General features: G+C 45.7%; 3 protein-coding genes across 5 annotated transcripts in view; 2 read left to right on the top strand and 1 right to left on the bottom strand.

Moving 5' to 3' along the window:
- Positions 1 to 20,572, bottom strand: part of RABGAP1 (RAB GTPase activating protein 1) — a 72,666-nt gene extending 52,094 nt beyond the window's left edge. The window contains exons 1-3 of one of the 3 annotated variants that reach the window (XM_063174440.1): positions 20,389 to 20,572; positions 19,727 to 19,858; positions 2,807 to 3,008 (exon numbers count right to left, since the gene is read on the bottom strand). In XM_063174440.1, coding sequence (XP_063030510.1) covers positions 2,807 to 2,956 — 150 coding nt within the window. In that variant the 5' untranslated portion in view covers positions 2,957 to 3,008; positions 19,727 to 19,858; positions 20,389 to 20,572. Of the gene's footprint in view, positions 1 to 2,806; positions 3,009 to 8,816; positions 8,837 to 9,276; positions 9,333 to 19,726; positions 19,859 to 20,388 lie in introns of those variants that run through there. The other 2 variants (XM_063174441.1, XM_063174442.1) reach the window with 2 other exon arrangements.
- ZBTB26 (zinc finger and BTB domain containing 26) lies at positions 9,633 to 17,025 on the top strand. Its single transcript, XM_063174409.1, has 2 exons — positions 9,633 to 9,717; positions 11,569 to 17,025. The coding sequence occupies exon 2, from the start codon at positions 11,579 to 11,581 to the stop codon at positions 12,893 to 12,895; it is 1,317 nt and encodes a 438-aa protein (XP_063030479.1). The 5' UTR covers positions 9,633 to 9,717; positions 11,569 to 11,578; the 3' UTR covers positions 12,896 to 17,025.
- ZBTB6 (zinc finger and BTB domain containing 6) lies at positions 17,212 to 19,706 on the top strand. The gene has a single exon (XM_063174460.1). The coding sequence runs from the start codon at positions 17,282 to 17,284 to the stop codon at positions 18,581 to 18,583; it is 1,302 nt and encodes a 433-aa protein (XP_063030530.1). The 5' UTR covers positions 17,212 to 17,281; the 3' UTR covers positions 18,584 to 19,706.
- Positions 20,573 to 21,010: the final 438 nt, after the last annotated feature.

Here is a 21,010-nt window from a genome sequence, read left to right as displayed (position 1 = left end):
GAGAACTACATGTTGTATTGGTATTAATATAACATGCACATGAAAAATGTTCTATTCTATCAAGATTAAAAGCCAAAAAAATCTGAACTGCAATCTACTCTATTTGGTAAAATAATCAGTATGAATAACATATCTAGATGTTACATCTATAAAACATGATCTTGAAAATAAAATTTCCCAAAAATAGTAGTGACAGGTAAAACACAAATTCAAGTTGCTTACAGAAAATAGGCATGTAAAAATAAAAAACCCATCTCATAGATATTCTAAAACATCATCATCAAAACCCCATTTAAAAAGCAATTTTAACTAATTTCTCCAAGAAAGTTTTCCTTCTTAGCCCAGACTACCCTCAAAAAGAATTTTAAAAGGCACAGTAACCACACTTCTGGACTAGAAGAGCCCTGCTGTTCTCATAGCCCCAAAAATTAAGTGCAACAAACCAGCTGCCTGCACACCGAGGCCTAAAACACAAACCAAGGTTAACTTCACATCAACTAAAGGTTCTTATGCACCCATTTGGATTCCCCACATCAGGGGAACAGGGCACACAAAGGTGTAAATGTGCCTGAAACCCAACCCCAACTACAGCCCCAAAACCAGAGCCAGCCTGGCATAACCAAGGGCAGGAGGGAACAGTAACAGCTGCACCTGAGCAGGGCTTGAGGCTGAGCAAAGAAACCGCTACCCTGATCATGGCTCTGCCCATTTCTCACTGAACTCAAAACTGATTTTACTTCATCTTTAACTAAGGTTAAGTAGGAGGGACTTCTACTTAAGAGGAAGTAGAAATTTGCTACTTGGAGGTAGGAAACTCCCCTTAGCACACCAGGGGATTTATCAGAACTGTGATTTATTCCCCTCTCCTGACGCATGTGCTGCCACCTCTGCTGGGAGAGGTCTCGCTGTGCCGGGGAACTCAGAACTCCTGCTCCACACTGTGCTCCAGCAGCAAAGCTTTCCTAAACCCAGCCCAGTCCCACTGCCAGTGGGCACAAGCAGACACAGGAACAACACTAGAAAGCAGAGACAGCAGGCAAACTGTATTTCTTGTTTAAGACAGAAAATTGCCATTAATCACTCAGACTGCAGCCAATAACCAACAGCACATGCTCTCCACACTGGAACACTGAAAGGTTCAAGGTGAATCACTTTGTTCAAGGCTTGTGCTCAGTCCAGGCTCCAAATTCATAAAGAAGCTTAAGACCTGCAAAGCTCTGTGGCATTCAGTGCCAAACTAGAGAACAGCATAATTTAATTTTACAACTGATGATCAGGAGGCAGCAGAGCTCATGTTCTTCCTTCCTCATCAAGAGAAACAGCACACCTGCAGCCAGCATTTCATAAACCACTTTGGAGGCAAACAGTGATACAAATAGCTCCCATGTGGAGCAAGAACTGTTGCAGACTATGACACTTCATGCCTCCAAATTTTCGTTGGGGATAACAGGATGGAACAGAGAAGCTGGTTGACTTAAGTCTTCTGGGCTCTCAAACGATGCTTCAGGAGCTGATTACAGACACTGCCACAGAAGCATTCTCAAGGTAAGTACCACTGTGAGACTACTCTGAATTCCTAAGTATTGATGCTGATCCTGATCTTGATGCTGCTGGTATTTGCAGCATTAAGAAAGACAAGCATGAGGCCACAGCCTTACAGCAGGTTTCACAGATCACCAGGCTCCATGCTCAAGAAATGTTCATGTTTTTTAGACTATTCTATGATGCAAAGTGATACCTTCTACAACCACCATAAAACGTACATGAACTTTTTTGCCAGATTAAGCAAAAGATCAGTTTTGAGACTCTTAACTGATAGAATTTATTTGAAGTCTTAAGCAAGAGAAAAGAGCCACTATAACAGAATGTCTTGCCCCAGACTCAAAGGAATACAAGAAAAACAAACAAAGCAGTTGGGAGGTAAAAGCAAGAAGAGCAAAAGCATCAAGAAATGTTCGATAAAGTCTCTGTTACAACTACTGCAAGGGAAAAGAGGAGCATCCAGTCCAACAGGCAGAACACAGGATTTCTTATCATCTTTAAAGACAGAGATGCAGCTGCAGACAGACATCAGTTTCTTCCAATGGTGGAATATCTCTTTCCATCTCCCAAAAGAACACATTAACTCAACTCACTCTAGGGAAGATCCAGTTTTCAACACAAAGTGATGGAATTTGGAGTGATTACCTTACTTGTGCCACTTTTCTTAAAAACTGCTGAAATACAAATTGGAATGAATGTTGCTCTAAGTAGCAAAAAAAAAAGTAGAGGGTGTCAAGGGTCTCTTTTCAGAACAGCACTTTTACAAGTGAGAAGATGCCAGTGCCCTTCCAGCTCTCACAAGCCTTTCACAGAGAGCTTGTGTTCTCTGATTCATGCCAAGTTGTTAGTTATAACCACTCTTCTACGTTTCTTAAAGAGAACATTTCACATTGGGGAAAACTTCAGTGTATCTTTGAATTAACAGATACAGTCAAATCCATGTATGCTAATATTGCTTTCCACCTGAAAGCTGTGAAAAAATCACAGTTCCACGTTCTTGACAATCAGCCTGTTTCCTCCTAAGCACTTTAGGAAGAATTCTGCAAAGTGGGAAAAAACCCACACCTAGTGATGGAGAGAGCTCTTATTCAAAACCTAATTACCACTTCTGACATCAGCAGTGAAGAAATTACTGACAAAACTGGTTCTTGAAAACGTTCTCCCTTCCGTCAAGTTTTCCACAACAAAGAAGTCCCTCTTTAAGCTCTCTATGGTTAGTTTGATTTAGAAGAACAGGGAACAAACTCAGGTTATTGGTTCTTACCTTCAGTCCTGTTTTTTCATCATCACTACCATTATTTGTAGATGGTGTTTCATCCCCTTGCCTGGAAACCAAGACAAAATCTTCACTGTTAAGAGTGGATACCGAGTCTGAAGAGACACTGATTTTTCCAACAGAAGCCTTGTCATCCATGACTTAAAAAGGAAGTTCGATTCATGAATGAGATTAAATATGTTATAAACTCCTGAAAAACAAAAATCATAAAAATACTTATATAAAACTTCATGCTAAATGCTCAAATGTTTCTTTTCAGAAACCTGCTGACGAATTATAAAAACTAACTCATCTGACAGCACAACCAAGCTCCAACTCCTCTCTCAGTGCACACTCAAAGTCCTGCCCTCATCTTGCTAAGCAGCACATGCTATCACAGCACTGCTTTCCACAGCTCACAAAAGGGAAGTTAACAAAACTCTCTGCAGTATTTCATGGTTATGTCAGTCACCACTTTCTACACATCACACAAAATAGGGCCCTCCATACATACACTCCACTTGCTGACAATTAAGGCCAGCAAAATAAAGTCCATTTACTTCCTTCAATTAATACCTGCCTTCACCTATGTTCACACAAAAATTACTTTTATTTATCAGAGCTCACTGTATGCTGCAGCCACGTTCTTTTCCCCCAAGCAAGAGTTTGACCTAACTCCTGATATTTTGCTCTGAAACCTTGGGACATGGAGCAGTTTATGAATCTACACTGAATTTTCTGTACTATAAGGAGCAATAAAAGCAAAGACTTCCAAGAAGCAGGAAGAACAGCGTAGGCTGGCTCAGTACTGAGAAGCAGAGCCAACAGAGGATTTTAAAAAGCTGGAACTGGCACTGAGAGGCATTTGAAGAAAGGAACAAAAGGTGAAGTTCAGCTGCACACCTTGAACTCTACAGCACAGATTCCCAGAATCCATGGCTCAAAACAGACTGCTGTGATAAAAATGGGTGATTAAATTTCTCAGATACCCAAATATACCCTTATCTCAAAGGCCTGGGTCTTTACAAACTCCCAAACATAATCAAACTCAAATGCTTTTTCAGCCTCCAGTTTTGCCTTCCAACCTGGAAGCACCATCCCAACCTGGCTTCCAACAGCACAGCCAAACAACAGAGACCTGGCACAGCCCACAGCATTCCTGCCTGAACCAGAACAATGCACCAGAAATAGCAAAGCCTGCTTTTATTCCTATCAATGCCCTCCCCACTACCACCAATACAACATGAAGTCTGCCAGGAGGACAACTTCTAACCAATTACCAATCTCATCACTTAGTGATCCTGCAACATGTTTCAGAGAACTGAAGCAGAGTGTAAGAGGAAGAATGGATGTGGTTTGTTCATGAATGACAACGCACCTGTGATTATTTGATTTATTTTCAAAATCATGTGTGGTACTTAGATATCCTTTTCAAAACCATTTTAGGATCCACTGACTACCAGTGGGAATTACTGCCTGGTAAATGTAGGCATTTTGAGAAGTTCTACACACTGGTATTACTCACAAGTATCTCAAAGGTAGGGCAGAATTCTTACTGTTAAAGCTGCCTTTGTTTTAAGAATTCATTTTAAAACATTTCTATAGAAGTTCCATATTGCACCATCTATATAGACACAGATCTCTGAAAATACCTAAATCAAAGATCTTGAAACACAGACTAAAAATAAGCATCAAACACTATATACCCCTTTGGCTTTACTGTTTTCATTCAAACAGAGCAAACTCATCTTCCACACTGACAGCAGGAGTAGAGGAGCAGGCTTTGATCACAACCAGCTGTAAAGATCATCCAGGCAAGGTTCACTTTAGCACTTTATTTTGGTATAGTCTGTCTGTCTTGAAGTGCTAATTTCTCCTATTTCCCAAGTGTTTCAATGTGACACCTCTCCCCAACATCACCTTCAGCTCAATAAAAAGCTTCCTGCGCTTTACCAGCTCCTGTGTGTCCTAGGGAGGTGTAAACAAACCCCACGTGGATCCTGGGCCACAGCCAGCCCAGCCAACCCCACAGCAGTGTCACAACACAATTGCAACACCAGGACGTCCCAACCAGCCAACTCTGCCAGCCTAACAGTGAAGTCTCATGAAATTACACAAGATAGGAGAGCACAGGAAAGGGGACAGTGGAGCAGGCAACCAAGAGAAGCTTTTGATGTAGCAGCAAGCAAAGCTCAGACACCCAGCTGTGCTGGAATCAGCCACAGGGGTTCATTGCATTAATGCTCAAACACTCGAGGTGCAAAAGTAATCTTCAAATATTAAAATATTGCCTGAAGTTAACCAAAATTTCTATATCCTCACACTTTGCTTTGCATGGATTTAATTTCCTCCGTTCCTGGCTATCAGTTTGTTCCATAGAGGCTCCTACATGGATCATTTTCCCTGAGTCAGAAAGCTCACAATGGCAGAATCCCCACCAGAGCCTCCAAGCCCATTAAAATAAGGGCCAGCCTAGAAGGGCACACATCAAAGACCAGCAGAGCAATTACATGTGGCTCAGGAATCAAACCCCAAGAACACACAGCAGCAGTGACAGTGCTCTTCAGCAATACCTGCAATTGGTCTGAGACCCAAAGCTTTCTGCTCACAGCTCAGCACCAAAAACCTCAGCCAAGCACAGAGCTCAAGGTTTGATGTCCCTCAGAAAGCCAGTATCTCATCCCTATCATGGAAAGAGACTTTGGTCTGTTTAAGCATAAATAAATAGGAGCTTTTGAATTCAGCACAGTTTAGCTCCTGACACAAAACTACACCACAATTCAGCAGTGTTTGCCTGAAGGTGTCTTTAAGCTCCACAGGAGACAGTGCCTGGGTAAAACATGAACAGAGAGGCAAACTTCTACCACCCTCTTTCCTTGCTCATCTGTGTAATTAAATGGGTGTTCTGGCCTCTCCTCACATAACAAACTGTTGGAGAAGTTGCAAAATGAGAGTCAGCATGATTGGCTCTTGGGTCACTGCTTTCAATTTTACTTAAAATTCTGGTTCTCTGTGAAATTCCCCTTCACTGCTGTTATACCTCACTCTCTACTCAAGATAATGTGCAGAGGAAGAGCAGAGACCCCATTCACCACGATTAAAATCTTGAACAACTGGAAAGCAAGCCTATCAAAAGTTCAGATTAGTTACACACATTTATAAAACATTTATCTTTTACTTTCCCTCCCTTTCCCAAATATTTGACACCTGACTTTGATTTGTGATCAAAGTTTTCCTTCAACGTTCTGCCAGAATGAATTTAAAAGAGCTTAAAGCAAACAGCATATAGCAAAAAGGAAAACCAGAAAACCTTCAATTTTACATCACTGGAAGAGGCTGGGGCTTGAATGCCGCCCTGGGACAGGTGCAACAAGTGAAGCACAGCACTTGTAACTACAGCTGGGCTCACTGCAGTTCCAAGGAATACCCATAATAATTCCTGGTGCTTAGAACAGCCATGGCCACACAAAAAGACAGAGGGTGAGTGGAAAAATCAGTATTTCAGGCATGAACTTCTTCAACCTGAGAGTCAACAGCAGATGTAGCATCCTTAGCACGGAATTTACAGGGAAATGCAACACAAAAATAAGTTCTGGGTTTCCAGGTCAGAAAAGAGAATAAGCATGAGAATAGGTATGCAAACCAGAGAGGAAAAGGTTTTTTTCCCCATTCATATCTTTCTCAGCTTTTTACCTCAGCTGCAGTTCCTAAAGTGATTCCACAAAGTTCCAATATATCCGATGCAGAATGCACTAGATAAAGAACTCTACAGCAATATTAACTAAATTACTGAAGAGCAGTAATTCATTTGCCATAAAAAGCAAAGTCAGAAAGCTTGGCATGCAAAACAAACTTATATCCTCTATCCTCCAAAACATGAAACCACCAAGTATAGTGTTAAAAATCATGGAAAATGAGAAGGTGACATGCTGAAAAGACACTGAGGTGGCTGAAATACCTCAATATAATGTATTTTCTGTTTCTATTCCTCTGGCTCTATGCTCAGTTTAACAACAAATCCAGTATGGTTCAGTTTAAAGATACGAAGTTCTGCTTTGCAAGTGTTCATCATTAGCATCTTAGTGTGGGTGAACAGTGGAATTTGTGGCAGAGTTCAGAGGCTTTTACAGAGCACTTTGCAGAGCTGTGCTGTAACAGAGAACCCAGCATGCTGTAAGACTGAGCTCCTACAGCCTTGCACAGCTGTGGGTTTTTCTACCTGTACAATTCACCTGGTGCACACCTGTTGTTTTAAAATACATTGCAAGTCCTGAAAAAACCCTGGAAACACTCCAGGTCAATGCCTGTGTTTTATCACAGCTCTGGGAAAAAAAAAAAAAAAACCCAAGCAGTATAGAAGCAATCAGTAGCAATCTTTTTTCTTCTCACATATCACATGATTAGTCTGCTTAATCATGTCAGACCTTCACCCACCTTCCCTGTGCAACACATACCCTCAAATGCAACAAGAAGCCCTTGGCACTCAAAATGAAGCAGGAAAGCCAGAGGAATACTGCATGTGAAAATACAGATTTAGGATGACTAAAGAGTAATCAATAAAAAATAACAACTACAAGTCTAACTTTTCCTTTCATTTTACAACACACTGACAGGCACAGATGTTTCCACTAATTTCAAGAGCCAGAAAGAAAAAAGATATTGTTATTGGGAGATAATGGTGTCTCTAATTCCACCACTCTCCTCACAGATCTCAGGAAGAAGAGTGAATCACTAGACACTGTATGCAAAACCAGGCATCAGATAAAACACAAGAGTTAAGCTAATGCAATCTCTGTTAACAATCTTTAACAGGTTGATAGCTATTGCCAACGTGATTTTTCTTTCAATCCGAATTTGAACTATCTGGCAGAGAACAAAACCCTAATTTTAGGCTCTTGTAATCAGTAAATTCCCCATCCCAGAAACAAGCAGCCCGTCCTGGGAAACTGCAGTTTATAAAAGAAATGCTGACACGGCCTCAGCCAGCCCAGCACAGGAATGCTGCTGGAATGAATTAACCGTGAGCAGTCGGTTCATCCACGCGCCGCAGCTGCCGCTCCCCAGCACCAGCCCCATCTCAGAGCGTGCAGCCAGGACCCAGCAGGGCTGCAGGCTGGGAGGGAGCCAGGGTAGCCAGCAGCTAAACAAACTCTGGGGAGATGCTCCATGTACTGCTGGAGCTGCTCTCATTAGGATACAAACACTAACAGGGAGCTACGCTCACCAGACAACCAGAGTGCTTTAAAAATACGCTGTGGAAGAAGCAAGAAAAAAGGAGTTACATTTGGTGTGTGCTACTAACACTGCCTGCACTTAGGGCTGGAAATTGGAAGGAAACCCCTATGCCAAGCTCCACTGGTTAATTTGTTTACTGTGTACACAAAAATAAGTTTGCTCAGGTCCTTGACCTTTTAAGTAGAGGCCTTTAAAAAGAATACAGCATTTCTGCAAGTCAAACAGCAGCGGGCAACTCCTGTAATAACATGTTTTCTAAGCAGCCAAAAGTCTCAGAAATCCTATCGAGTTGGGCTTTAACAGAACCTGTAAGTAAAACAAAATCTGAAACACAGATCAAGCCATACCTCTATGCCCTACCTGTTCTCCAGCCTGTATTCAAGAAATAAACACAACCTTTTTCCTCTGCCAACCTCTCACATGATCTTTTCCTTCTCTCCAAACCTCTCCTGAATACTTTATCTACTTCTCCTTCTCTCCCCCAAAACGATCAGGCAAATCTACACAGAGATAAACCACCAACTTTACTTCCAGCAATTCCATTTCCACTTAATTTTTGCTGATAAGTGTTTTTAAACCAACTTCGCACAATCTGTTTGTACTTAATTTTCACTCCAAACAGACACAACCAGTCCTTAAAAATTATCTACTGGGGACATTTTAACTGAAAGAAGCACTTCCTTGACAACAAGAAGGATAAAACCCGCAAAAAACGCAGAACTTATGGTACATGAACCAAATAAAGATTCCTGCACGCAACGAAATGCCACATTTTGGGATCCACCTGGAAGCGACAGGCAACAACCGACACCCCGCGACACGGAGAGGGAAAGCGGTGCCCGGCCGGTCCCTCGGTGTCAGCCCCGCGCCGCCCGGGGTGGGATGCGGGGGAAGCCGGCGGCCCCGGGACGCGCTCCGAGCCGGGGGGTCCCTGTCCCCAACACCCGCGGCTGGGGAGGACGGGCCGGGCCCGGCGCCCCCGCCTGCCCCAGGACTCGGCCCGGCCCTGCGGGACCCGGGGCGGTGTCACGGCCCCGCTGCCGCCAAGGCCGCGGCCCTTGCGGGCAGAGGGGACGGGGAGGCACCGCGCCGGGCGAGGGACACGGCCCCGGGGGCGAGGGAGGGACCCGGCGGCAGCGGAGCGCAGGACGGCCCCCGGCTCCCGCACACCGGGAGGGAGCGGCGGCGGGGCAGCGCCGCGGGAGCGCGGCAGGGACGGGGCGGACAGCGCGAACCGCACCTACCCCGGCCGCCGCCGCCGCCGCCGCTCCCGGTGCCGGGCCTGGGCCGCCGCCGCCCCACGTGACCGGGCGGAGGGGCGGCCCCGCCGGTCCTTCCGGGCGCGGCTCTTCCGGCGGGCGGACAATGCGGTTCCGAGTCGCGGTGCTGGGCTGCGGTGGCGCCTGTAGGTCCCGGCGGGCCGGCGGGGCGCGGGCGGCGGCCCCGGAGCGCGGCGCGGAGCGGCCCGCGGCTCCCGCTGCCCCCGCAGGCCGCGCTCGGAGGGCGGCCCGGCCCGGCCGGGGGCGCGGCGGGGCGCGGGGCCGCCCGGGGGGCGCGGCGGGCGGCCGGGCCCGGCCCGGCGCTGGGGCGGCGGCTCACGGCGGGTCTCCTCCCCTCTCTAGGTCCGTAGCCGGAGGCAGGAGCGGCCGCGGGTGCCAGCGCGGGGACGCGGCCCGACGCTACAGGTACCTGCCCCTTCCCTCCGTTCCTCCCGCGGGGCCGGGCCTGGCGCGGACAGCGGCTTCTCCCGCTCTCGCAAAGGGCACCGCGTTCACATTGTTAGGGGATGCTGCGCGGGCTCCCGGCTGAGCTGGGCTGGAATATTCTTTTCCCGGGATGCGGGGGCCGGGCCCATCCGCGGTCGGTAAAGGCCGAGGAAGCACGTGCTTCCAACGGGGAGCCCTGCGCGTCCGACGGGAGCTTGCCTTGGTCTGCCACCCCCTCGAGATAACGGGTTTGGGATTCATTTAATGCTCTTTTCTCTTGGAGATCAGTAGTAGTTGAAACTGAACGTGTGCTAAGGCAAGTCACAACTTTTCGATGCACAGTTTCTCACGATGTGGCTCTTGCAATCTGCCAAAGATGGGCTGAATGGCTTGAATAGCTGTGGTTAACAGCACAGTGTAACTTTAGCGTGGGTGCTTTAACTGCATTCGTATGAATTTCCAAGGTGGAAAAAACAGACCCACAATTGGACTTCCCTCATCACTGTCCAGAGAAAACACAAAAAGAACCAGTTTGATAATGTGTAAAATTCACTGAAGGTCTATCAGGATGATCTGTTCCTGTCGTTTATATTTGCCAAAGGCTGTTGCCTCTTAAAATTACGCTTTCAGCCCTAGATATGGGGTCGGTCAGGCAGTGCTGAAGGTGACTGAGAGACTGGGTTCTGCAGGTTCAGCGGAACTGGTTGTAGTGCAGAACGATGCCCCCCCTGCTTCCAAACTTTCCCTGGTTCCTGGTTTTTGAAGTCTTCTGAAATCCTTCTGAAATCCTAATTTTTGTATGCCATACACTGGAAGATATGCTTGATGGGGGTGATCAATGAGGAGGTCGTGTCTCCAAATGCTGTATGAGCTGCAAACTGAAAAAGCCCTGATTATTGACAGATGCTTCCAAAAATATTCTTTGAATAGTTGTCTCGTGTGGGCACAATGCCATTCTTGTGTGTACACTCAGCTGACACTTCATGCCCCAAGAGAGCAGTATCTGCTTTTATCTGTAAACTTCAAAGCTTCCTTTTGAGCTTTATGTGGTATTTGTAATAGTTGGGAGGTGTAAGTTTTGCTTTGTTTTGTAATTTTATCTGACCAAATCTTGCATCATTTAGTCTCCTGTTATTTCTTCACTTCCTGCAATCCTAGTGCTTTGGCAGGATTGTGTGAGCAGTATTGCATCCAGAATCAGTGTAGTCTTATAAATTGTTAAGCAACTGTTGAAAGACAAAAGAACAGTATTTGGTTTATGGAAGATCTGCTGTTCTTCATTCCAAGTCCTATCAAAACAAGAACAAACTTCCTAGAGAAGTGATCTTCCAAGGAACAGGACTAGACACAAGGCTTCCTTTATTCCCCAGGTATTCAAAACAGGGAGCCTAGCGGAGGCCATTGTGAAGATTTTTTACTGTAATCTTAGGAAAAGCCAAAACAACACAAAAAAAACCAACTCCTGCAGGAGAACTCAAAGGACAATCTAATGTGTTCAACCCAGTGCTGCAAAACCCAAAGCTTGCTGAAAATAGAGTTTCCCTTTACATCATAACTCTTTAGGAGTATTGCTTCAGTAGAATTTTCGTCATAGCACCTCCACTTAATATTCAGGCTTCATTACATTAAAAAAATGCAAAAGTTGTTGTAATATGAGATATAAACTTGAATTTTTTCTTACTTGTAATGGACTTCAGTGTGTACCTAGGATAAAAAACATAATGGCTGATAAACACCCACTTTATATTATTACTTTAAATCTTTCTAACCTACGTTTTAGAAAACAAAAAGTACTCATTGTTTGGATTTTTCTCTGCTGCTTTTCCTTAGGTGTGCCAAAATGTCAGAAAGATCAGATATTCTTCATTTCAAGTTTGACAACTATGGAGATTCAATGTTACAGAAAATGAACAAACTGAGGGAAGAAAACAAGTTTTGTGATGTCGTGGTCCATATAGATGATGTTGAAGTTCACGGGCATAAAATTGTCTTTGCTGCTGGCTCTCCTTTTTTAAGAGATCAGTTCTTACTGAACGACTCCAGAGATGTAAAAATCTCCATCCTGCAGAGTTCAGAAGTGGGGAGGCAGCTGCTTCTCTCTTGCTACAGTGGCACTCTGGAGTTCCCTGAAATGGAGCTGGTGAACTACCTGACTGCTGCGAGCTTTCTGCAGATGAGCCACATTGTGGAGCGGTGCACCCAGGCCCTGTGGAAGTTCATCAAACCCAAACAGCCGCTGGAGAGCAAAGAGTGCGAACAGCAAAGCGACTCTTCTGAGCTGAAGGAGCATCAGGGAGACGATGACTCTCTGCAGCAGGACTCGCCTTGTATTCAGCCTTCAGAAGACAGCATGGACATGGAGGATGGCGATATCCAGATCATCAAGGTGGAGTCCATTGGGGAGGTATCAGAAGTTAGGAATAAGAAGGATCAGAATCAGTTTATTTCTTCTGAACAAACTGCGCTGCATTCCTCAGAGCCTCAACACTTTCTTATCAACTCCACTGTTGAGAACAGAGCAAGTGAAATAGAGCAAAACCACCTCCACAACTATGCCCTTTCGTACGCCGGCAGCGATAACATCATCCTGGCCTCTAAAGATATGTTTGGGCCTAACAACCGAGGGATAGACAAAGGCCTCCAGTGGCACCATCAGTGTCCAAAGTGCACAAGAGTATTTCGGCATCTGGAAAACTATGCTAACCACTTAAAGATGCATAAACTATTCATGTGTCTGCTCTGTGGCAAGACGTTCACTCAGAAGGGCAATCTCCACCGGCACATGAGAGTGCACGCAGGCATCAAACCATTCCAATGTAAGATCTGTGGGAAAACGTTCTCTCAGAAGTGTTCCTTACAGGACCACCTCAACCTGCACAGTGGGGACAAGCCCCACAAGTGTAACTACTGTGACATGGTCTTTGCGCATAAGCCCGTTCTGAGGAAACACCTCAAACAGCTGCACGGTAAAAACAGCTTTGACAATGCCAATGAAAGAAACGTGCAAGACATAACGGTGGACTTCGATTCGTTCACGTGTAGCGCTGCTACAGACAGTAAGGTCTGCCAGCAGGCTGATGCCAGCCAGGTACTGGATGCAGGGAAGCTGCCTCAGGCCGTGCTCGGTTTAAGAAATGATAGTACCTGCGTCAATTAAGCAATTAAAACTCGCCCTGTGTAGGGATCGTGACTGAGAGGAGCCAACCGTTGGTTTGGCTTCTTCCCTAAACTAGTGGTGTGCCCTGAAAGGCTACAGATGGTTGGATTGCAAAACCTGGCAGGTCTTCAGCCATCGCTCTTAGTCTTACTTGATATTTTCTGTGAATAGCAATCCTCCTTCAGGTTTCTGTCTATGTCTCTACTGTGGATTAAGGGGTTAATTGTTTCATTTCTCTCTGATTAGGAGACTCAAGACTAACACCTTTTGAAAGACTGTTGCTGTGGGCTGCAAGTAAACCATCTGCTGTGCAGTTAGAGCCCTCTCTGTGGCTGGGCAGATGGAGGAAAGCAAAGAGGACAAGTGTGTGAGATAACCCAATATTTTTTTTTAAAGGCACTGGATAACTGAAAACACTCCATATACTCAAATTTAAACTTACCTCTTAAAATTACCTTTCTCTGATCTTACCCCTAGACTCCTGCAGTTGAAATGAAGTATTTTTGTGTCATTTTTTTGCCCTTTCTAAACCTATTTCAAGAAACTTCTGCTGCCAATCAATGCTCTCTTAAAAACTCTCAGGGTTTTTAACCTCAACATGCATTATGAAAAGATGAAACCCTAAATGATTTGGCAGGGTTAGCTGATCATTGCATAGAGCTGTTCAAACTGAGGATAAATTGCAGCTCTGGAATGTGAGAGGCTGGTGCCTGGAGTGCAAATGTGACCTGTTCTTATGCTGGCATACCTGGGATTTTTAAAGGGCACTCGCCAGTGCATGTACTGAGACAAACTAAACACTTCAAAGCTAAAAGTTATCCTCCATCTTCAGTAAGTTTTGCATCACAAACCACAACAGCTGTTGGGTTTAGAGCAAAGCTGGAGTGGAGAAATACTGCTTTTGACACTGTGAAAATAATCTTTTTAAAGCTGCAATGTGTAACAACTCCACGACTTTTTTTTGCTTTTTTCCTTCCTTAGTTCTTGTATGTCTCTCCTTGATGTCTAATAAGGGCCACGTGTCACTTAACTTTAAACAAAAATACCTGCTATAAGAACTTAACATAAATTTTTTTGATTTCTTGAACTTTTTTGAAGTGACCGTTAGTGTTTTACAGATCCTAGGATGAGGTATAGGTAGCACAATTTCTATAGGTTAATATATCAGCTATTGACTGTACTCAGCAATACCTCTTGTATACCGCCTTAAACATCAAATGTAGCGGGAATGGCATGTTAATTGGGATTCTGGGATTACACCATGCTGCTTCTCAGAAGTGCTGTGGAATTATCAGTATCCCAGGCAGGCTGAAAGAAGCTTAATTTATCTGAGGCACACCATTCCCAGTAGAACAGCACTGTTAGTACTGAAGTGTAGCATAGACTAATAATCAAATGGCTGATCCTCGGCAGAGAACTGCTGTTTGTGTTAGGAATAAGGATTTCTTCCAGTGCAGCTCTTTTCCACAAGGTTTGCCGTGAGGCTGAGATTATGCTTCCTACCTAAACATAGTACTGTTGGTGTGTTTGAATGAGGGGTGGGGGTGAAAGGCTGCTATTGTATGGTTAAAAATGTAAACAGGTATGACCAAAGGTGTGTAGAGCAAAAAGTGTTGTGTATGTCACTATCAAAAGTTGGTCTTGCTCTTCAGTTCTGTGTGTGTAGAAGTCAGGACTTCCTTACGCAGATATTACACTGATGGACGTTAAAACAAGTTAATGTTGCAGAACGTTTTCAGAAATCCACATACTTTGAAGTAGAAAAAGAAGGTGATTCTGTGAATCAGTTTTTGCAATTGAGTTCTTGAACTACTGCACTTGACTGTTACACGAACTCTTACATGGACAGCTATGAAGTAAGCAAAGGAAATTACATCAGGGCATTCATCTTTCAAGTTGTAGCAAATATATTTAGGCCTAAAGTCTAACTATTTGAGACCTTTTAAATTATTGTTCAGGTTGCTGGAGTAGAAGATAGGTTTGCATGGGAAGAACTGTTTTCCTCTTGAAGCCACCCACTTTCAGAGTTGTTTTGAACTAAATTTGACCGTGACAGTTGCATCTGACGCTTGCATTCTGTCTTCAGGCAAAATCTTCTGTATTGTCCAAACATTTTGATAATCTATTATTCACTAAATGGAAATAAGTTATAGTGCTATGTCAAAATGAAGATAGAACAAGAGCTTGCAGAGCCAGGTCAACGTGCTGTAAGGTACTAGTGAACAATCCAAGGCAATATGAATATGGACACAAAAAAGAAAATGGTTTTCTGCCACAGAAAGGAATACAACTGCACAAATGCTGGAAAACGTGGCAGCAAAATGGACAGTATTGAAAGTTTTGTCTATCTGGAAAGTTTTGGTTTTTGTGAAATTATGAAGCTGTAATGTTACTGTAAGGAGAATACAGCTTATTGAAGTAGCTGTGGGTGACTTGAAGCTGATACGAAGAGACAAGGAGTTTCCTAAGAAACAAAAGAAGTCATTTGGTCAAGATGCACAGGTGTTCAGTCTACGCTGTGCTGTGGTGATTTGGACGGCTGAGAAGGCCAAGACTGCTGGGCTGCTCAATTAAAGGCTGCTGTGGTGTTTGGCAAGAGCATGGCATAAATAAATAGGAAAAAGCAGAAATGCAGAAGATGTTCTTCACTGAAAATGGACACATCTGTTGGATGAAAAGTGACTTTTACTAATGTCTGCTTTTGGCCTGGCGAAGGGTGCAGACCAAAAGATTTGTGCAGGAGATGCTGTGTGGCTCCAGACACACTGGAGCTCTGAGGGCACTACGCCGATGCAGAGTGCACCGGTGGTAGAGTTCATCGAGAATTTGCCCCTATATGGAAAGGCAAGTGAAGAGTATAGAAGAGGTAATAGAAAAGCAAAATCTGGCTAATGCTGCTTCTCTCAATTACAGATTAAGATGGAGTGAGAATTATGATAAATGGAATATGCAGAGGCAGCTCAGTTATAGAGTAAGATGAACTTAATTGTCCATGTATGTAAAATGTTGTCTTCATTGCAATGTCCCGAGTAGTGAAAGATTAGATCTGTTGGTTGTTGCTACTGATGCTGCATATTCAGATGAGGACTATGGCAGTTATCATAATCTGTGTGTTACTGTGTAGAATACCATTTGCTGGTAAGTGGATAGTCTCACAACTTAATGTGCTGTACAACTTCCTGCATATCCTAAAAATAACTGAAGTCTATTACAAAAGTATTTTAATAACTCCTCAGTATATTAGGATTTTTTTAAGTTGGCATTTTATTTATTTATATTATATAGAAGAAGGAATTTTAGAATTTAGGTTTGCCAGAGGTTTGGGCTCACCACTTCTCTGAGTGATGATAGCTTGTGTAGCATGTGTTCCTGCAGCATGTGCTGCAACTGCACAGCCTCCTGCATAGATCAGGGATGAGTCTTTCCTTAATTTATTTTTCTCTTAGAAGACATGTTTTGCAGGTTAGTAACTGATGAATTTGAAGTGTCAGTCTTTCTCTCCCCTAGCTTTTTGGCAAAACTTAGCTGCCGCTGAACTTTTGTTGAAATAACGTAGAAATTATTTGTGTGGGGCTGATTATGGTTTTGGAGTCACTGGGAAGAATAAAGGTGAGGAGGGAGAATCAAATTGTGATACAAACTGAAACTGTTCGGATAACTCTAAAGTCACGTTAAATGTTAATTTTTATAAACAAAGAGGGAGACATAGTGGTGCCTCCCGACTTGGTAAGGGGTGAGAAGGCAGGACGGACGCCTTTCCTTTGAGATTGTATAATCGATGGACTGAGCATTAGCTACCTCTTCACTGACTGGGCAAAAGTCTTACACTACGTGTGATAACCAAAGCAGGCGGGTCGGCGGCTGCCGGGCGTTGTCCCGTGGCCGTGAAGAAGCCAGCAGCTCGTCCCGGCGGCGTTCGGGCCGGCGCTTCGCCGTTCCCCCGGCGCGTCCCGGCTGATGGCGAGGAGGAGCCCCGGTAGCCGCTCCCCGGGATGCCTTACGGGGGCGGACACGTCGCTACCTCTACCGAACGGTGGGCGAGGCGCGCCCCGGTGCCGGTGCGGTTTCCCCCAGCGGCAGCCGCTGTAGCAGTGCCAAGTCTTCTAATAAACGTGCTGCTAACTCTGTCTGCCGCCGCCTCTCATTTCCACCGCGGTCACGGCGCACCGGGGGCGGGCGGGCGGAAGGGGCGGGCGGGGAAGCTGTTCCGGGGCGCTGCGGCACCGGCGGCGGAGCGGCACCGGCTGCGGGCAGCGGCGGGGAGCGGGGGGAGCGGGATCGCGGCCGGCGGCGGGCGGCCCGGGAGCCCCGGGACAGCGGGTCCTGCCCGAGGCGGGAGTGGGCTGAGCCCGGCCAGACGCTCCGGCCGTGCCCGCGGGCCCCGCCATGGCGGCGGACTCGGAGGTGCTGCACTTCCAGTTCGAGCAGCAGGGCGATGCCGTGCTGCAAAAGATGAACCTCCTGCGGCAGCAGAACCTCTTCTGCGACGTGTCCATCTACATCAACGACACCGAGTTCCAGGGGCACAAGGTGATCTTCGCCGCCTGCTCCACCTTCATGCGCGATCAGTTCCTGCTCAACCAGTCCAGGCAGGTGCGGATCACCATCCTGCAGAGCGCCGAGGTGGGCAGGAAGCTGCTGCTCTCCTGCTACACGGGCGCGCTGGAAGTCAAGAGGAAGGAGCTGCTCAAGTACCTGACGGCCGCGAGTTACCTGCAGATGGTTCACATCGTGGAGAAGTGCACCGAGGCTTTGTCCAAGTACTTGGAGATCGACGCTTCCATGGAGAGCGGAACCCAGGCTGCTGAGGGGTGCCACTCCTCAGATGCTGAACTAAGGAGTGGGGATGAGGTTTTAGATAAAGATTGTGAAATAATCGAGATCTCTGAAGACAGCCCAGACAACGAAGAATACCCCGTGAAACAGGAGGATGGAGATGGAGATGGGGAGGGGGATGGCCCACACCCTGCAGCGCAGAGCTTGGTGTCAGAAAGGAAGGACACAAAATCCCCAGAAATATCAACAGTGGAAATCGGCTATAAGGATGATGAAATCTGTATCTTCAGAATGGATTCCATGGGTGTGGCAAATGTAGAGAATGATCATTTTCCTCAGCCTTGTACTTCCTCTAAAACAAATCTGTATTTCCCAGAAACCCAGCACTCCTTGATAAACTCTACAGTTGAAAGCAGGAATACAGAAATGCCAGGAAATCACTTTCAGGCTTTTGTTGGTGACAATCCAGAAGGAACTTCCAGTGGGGCAAATGGGTTCCAGAGCCTGGAGGATTCTGGCAGCTCATGGCGGCACCAGTGTCCAAAGTGTCCCAGGGGCTTTCTGCACCTGGAGAACTATCTCAGACATCTGAAAATGCACAAACTCTTCCTGTGCTTGCAATGTGGCAAAACATTCACGCAGAAAAAGAATCTCAACAGGCACATCCGGGGGCACATGGGGATCCGGCCCTTCCAGTGCATGGTGTGCTTGAAGACCTTCACGGCCAAGAGCACGCTGCAGGATCACCTCAACATCCACAGCGGGGACCGGCCCTACAAGTGCCACTGCTGCGACATGGACTTCAAACACAAGTCTGCTCTTAAAAAGCACTTGACTTCTGTTCATGGAAGGAGCAGCAGTGAAAAGCCAAACCTGAACACTATTACAAAAGTTAAAATAGACTATGATTGATAGCTGGGCAATTGTGGAGTCAGACTCCACAAAAAGCTCCTGGCTAGTGAAATTCTAGATGCAATTGCAGTTCCAGATCCCCTGCTAAGGGAGAGAAGCACAAACAGGTGGCTGGTGGTCCAAGACAGGCCTTGGAGCAGGAAACCTGCCTGCTCCCTTAAGGCTGCTATTGCTGTCAGTGAAAAAAGGTGTTTCCTACTTAAAGTTAACTGCAAAATATGGGAAAATATTTCATGCTTCTCTTCCATTATACTGAGCATATCCTGGTACCCCAATGATGTTTTATATTCCTTGTTTCAAGGACAGGCACTGCTGACTTTCAGACTATTACTGATACTGCAATAAGCTGAAGCCTGAGCCATGGTGTTGGTGACAACAGCTGAGGGAAGGGGGTGTTTGTATTTGTTCAGCAAGTCAGTTGTTCCCATCCAGTTCCTGGATCGTTCATGGTGAAATCATCTCCTTCCCTGCCCAAACTTTGGTAGATCTTCCAGAAAGAAGGCGTGTTTTCATACTCAAGTCTGTGACGTTTAAGGACACACAACAAAGAAAAACTAATCAAGGGACCTTTCAATTTGTCTCTTGTAAACAGAGAATTTGTAAAAGAGAAAGAAACAAACAGTATTGCCTTGCAGTTTATTTGTAACTGGACAGTCCCATGAAAAGGACTTGCTTTTAGTTTTATCGAGTTCTGAATTTTTATAAACTTCTTTCTTCTAATAGTGGGGGTTTTTCTGTCATACCAATGTTTTGCACCTGTATTTGATAAGTTTAGTCCTGTTTGTTGCATCATAACATCTGCCTTCATTTTTTTACAGATCTTAGCTATATGCACTTGTGTGAAATTCAGCTGTGTGCTGTTGGGTAATCATAGTTTCAATGCTAATTTTGTAAAACAGGCATTTCTGTCTGACTAGCAATGGCTTAGCCATAGAGGTCTCATACCCTGTGACACAGTAACACAGTCATGGTGTGTGTTTGCAGAAGTGTGTTTGTGCTTTCTCAAAGGTCATTTTAGTTTCATCATGAGCATCGAGCACCCTGTGATGCAGTCTGTGTCTCTGGCTGGTACATGTTTCTTCTACTTAATGTAATATAAATAAAGAGTTATTTCAGTTGTTAATATGAGATAATGGTACTTACAACTAGCAAAAAGCAATAGTTCTTACTCCTTCCTGTCTGCACCACGCTTTCCTTCAAGTTTCAGAAGTGCTGTTCCAAGTTCTTGCTGAGAGTCCAGAAGTCTGGCCCAAATGCTTCAGAATCTGGCTGGCTCTAAAATGTAAGACAATAGTTTTTAATGTCACTTCACTTTCCTTCCCTGTGTCTATGAGTGCACCAGCCTGTTTGGGGTTTTATTGATCAGCTACGTGAGGGGTTGGCTGTGTACAATGTCTACCCTGCACTTTCCTGTTACTACTTGTTACGGGCATGGTCAGGTGTATGCCTGGGTATTTCCCTCATGAGCACTTCCCTGTGTGCCAAAGGGGAAACAGACTGATCTTTTGAAGTGTATTTTCTGTGGGAGCAGGTTCCGAGTTGTTTTGGTCGTGCATGTAAACATGAGAGGGAGCTGTGTTGTGTGACAGGCCACCAGCATGTTCTCTTCAGTGGCTGCAGTGTCTCAGTAAGCTTTGTGGACAAACCCTGGTCTTGTGCACATGTTCACGTTAGAGGAGTTTGCTCTCCCCTGTCCCTACATGTAACCATGTCTCGTCATAACATAATAAATGAAATGCAAACAAGGCGTTGTGTCAGAAATACATCTCAATTTTTCTGATCACAGTTAATAATTCTGTGCATACCTTAATTTTGGCCTGCTGTGTTGAGTAAACAAGATGTAGTAAACAAAACACGGTGTTCCAGTGGCGGTCATTTAGTAACGCGTTTTTCTGTCCTTCAGAGGGGTCTGTCTGACCCACTTGTGCCATGAATTCTTCCCCCTCAGGAGTCACAGCTCTGCACCACCGTGACCTCGGCTAAGGCCGTGTTATCTCTGAGTGACCGGAGAAGCAGCTGCAGCTCCCGGCTGTGGTTCCGGGGGTGCCGTGCTGGGGCCGCCGTGCCGGGGCAGCGCTCCCACCCCTCAGCGGGCCCCGCCGGCCTGAGGCGGCTCGGGGACAACCGAGTGGGCCAGAGGGCGCCTCAAGTCCCTTCTTCCTCCTCAGCGCCAGCAAAAATAAAGTCATCAATTGCAATTTAGAACGACAATTAATAATCGACGCTGGCGGCGAAAGTTACCGATTAAATTTTAAAAGGACAATAAATAATCGACGCCAGAGGCGGACGTTGCGCACCGAGGAACGGCCGAGACGGCTCTGCCCGGGGTGCGCCACCAGGGGGCGCTGGCGGCGCCGGCCGCCGCTCTGTCACGCCGTCTCTATGACCCCCGCTTGCCCCTGGCGGCGCGGCCCGTGCGGCGGGCGC

Source organism: Melospiza melodia, chromosome 22, assembly GCF_035770615.1.
Source record: "Melospiza melodia melodia isolate bMelMel2 chromosome 22, bMelMel2.pri, whole genome shotgun sequence".
Taxonomy (NCBI): Eukaryota; Metazoa; Chordata; class Aves; order Passeriformes; family Passerellidae; genus Melospiza; species Melospiza melodia.
This window is presented reverse-complemented; position numbering and strand designations above follow the sequence as displayed.

What these genes read in the sequence shown, in the direction of transcription:
- ZBTB26 (XM_063174409.1), top strand. Translation starts at nt 11,579, where the DNA reads ATGTCAGAAAGATCAGATATTCTTCATTTCAAGTTTGACAACTATGGA.
- ZBTB6 (XM_063174460.1), top strand. Translation starts at nt 17,282, where the DNA reads ATGGCGGCGGACTCGGAGGTGCTGCACTTCCAGTTCGAGCAGCAGGGC.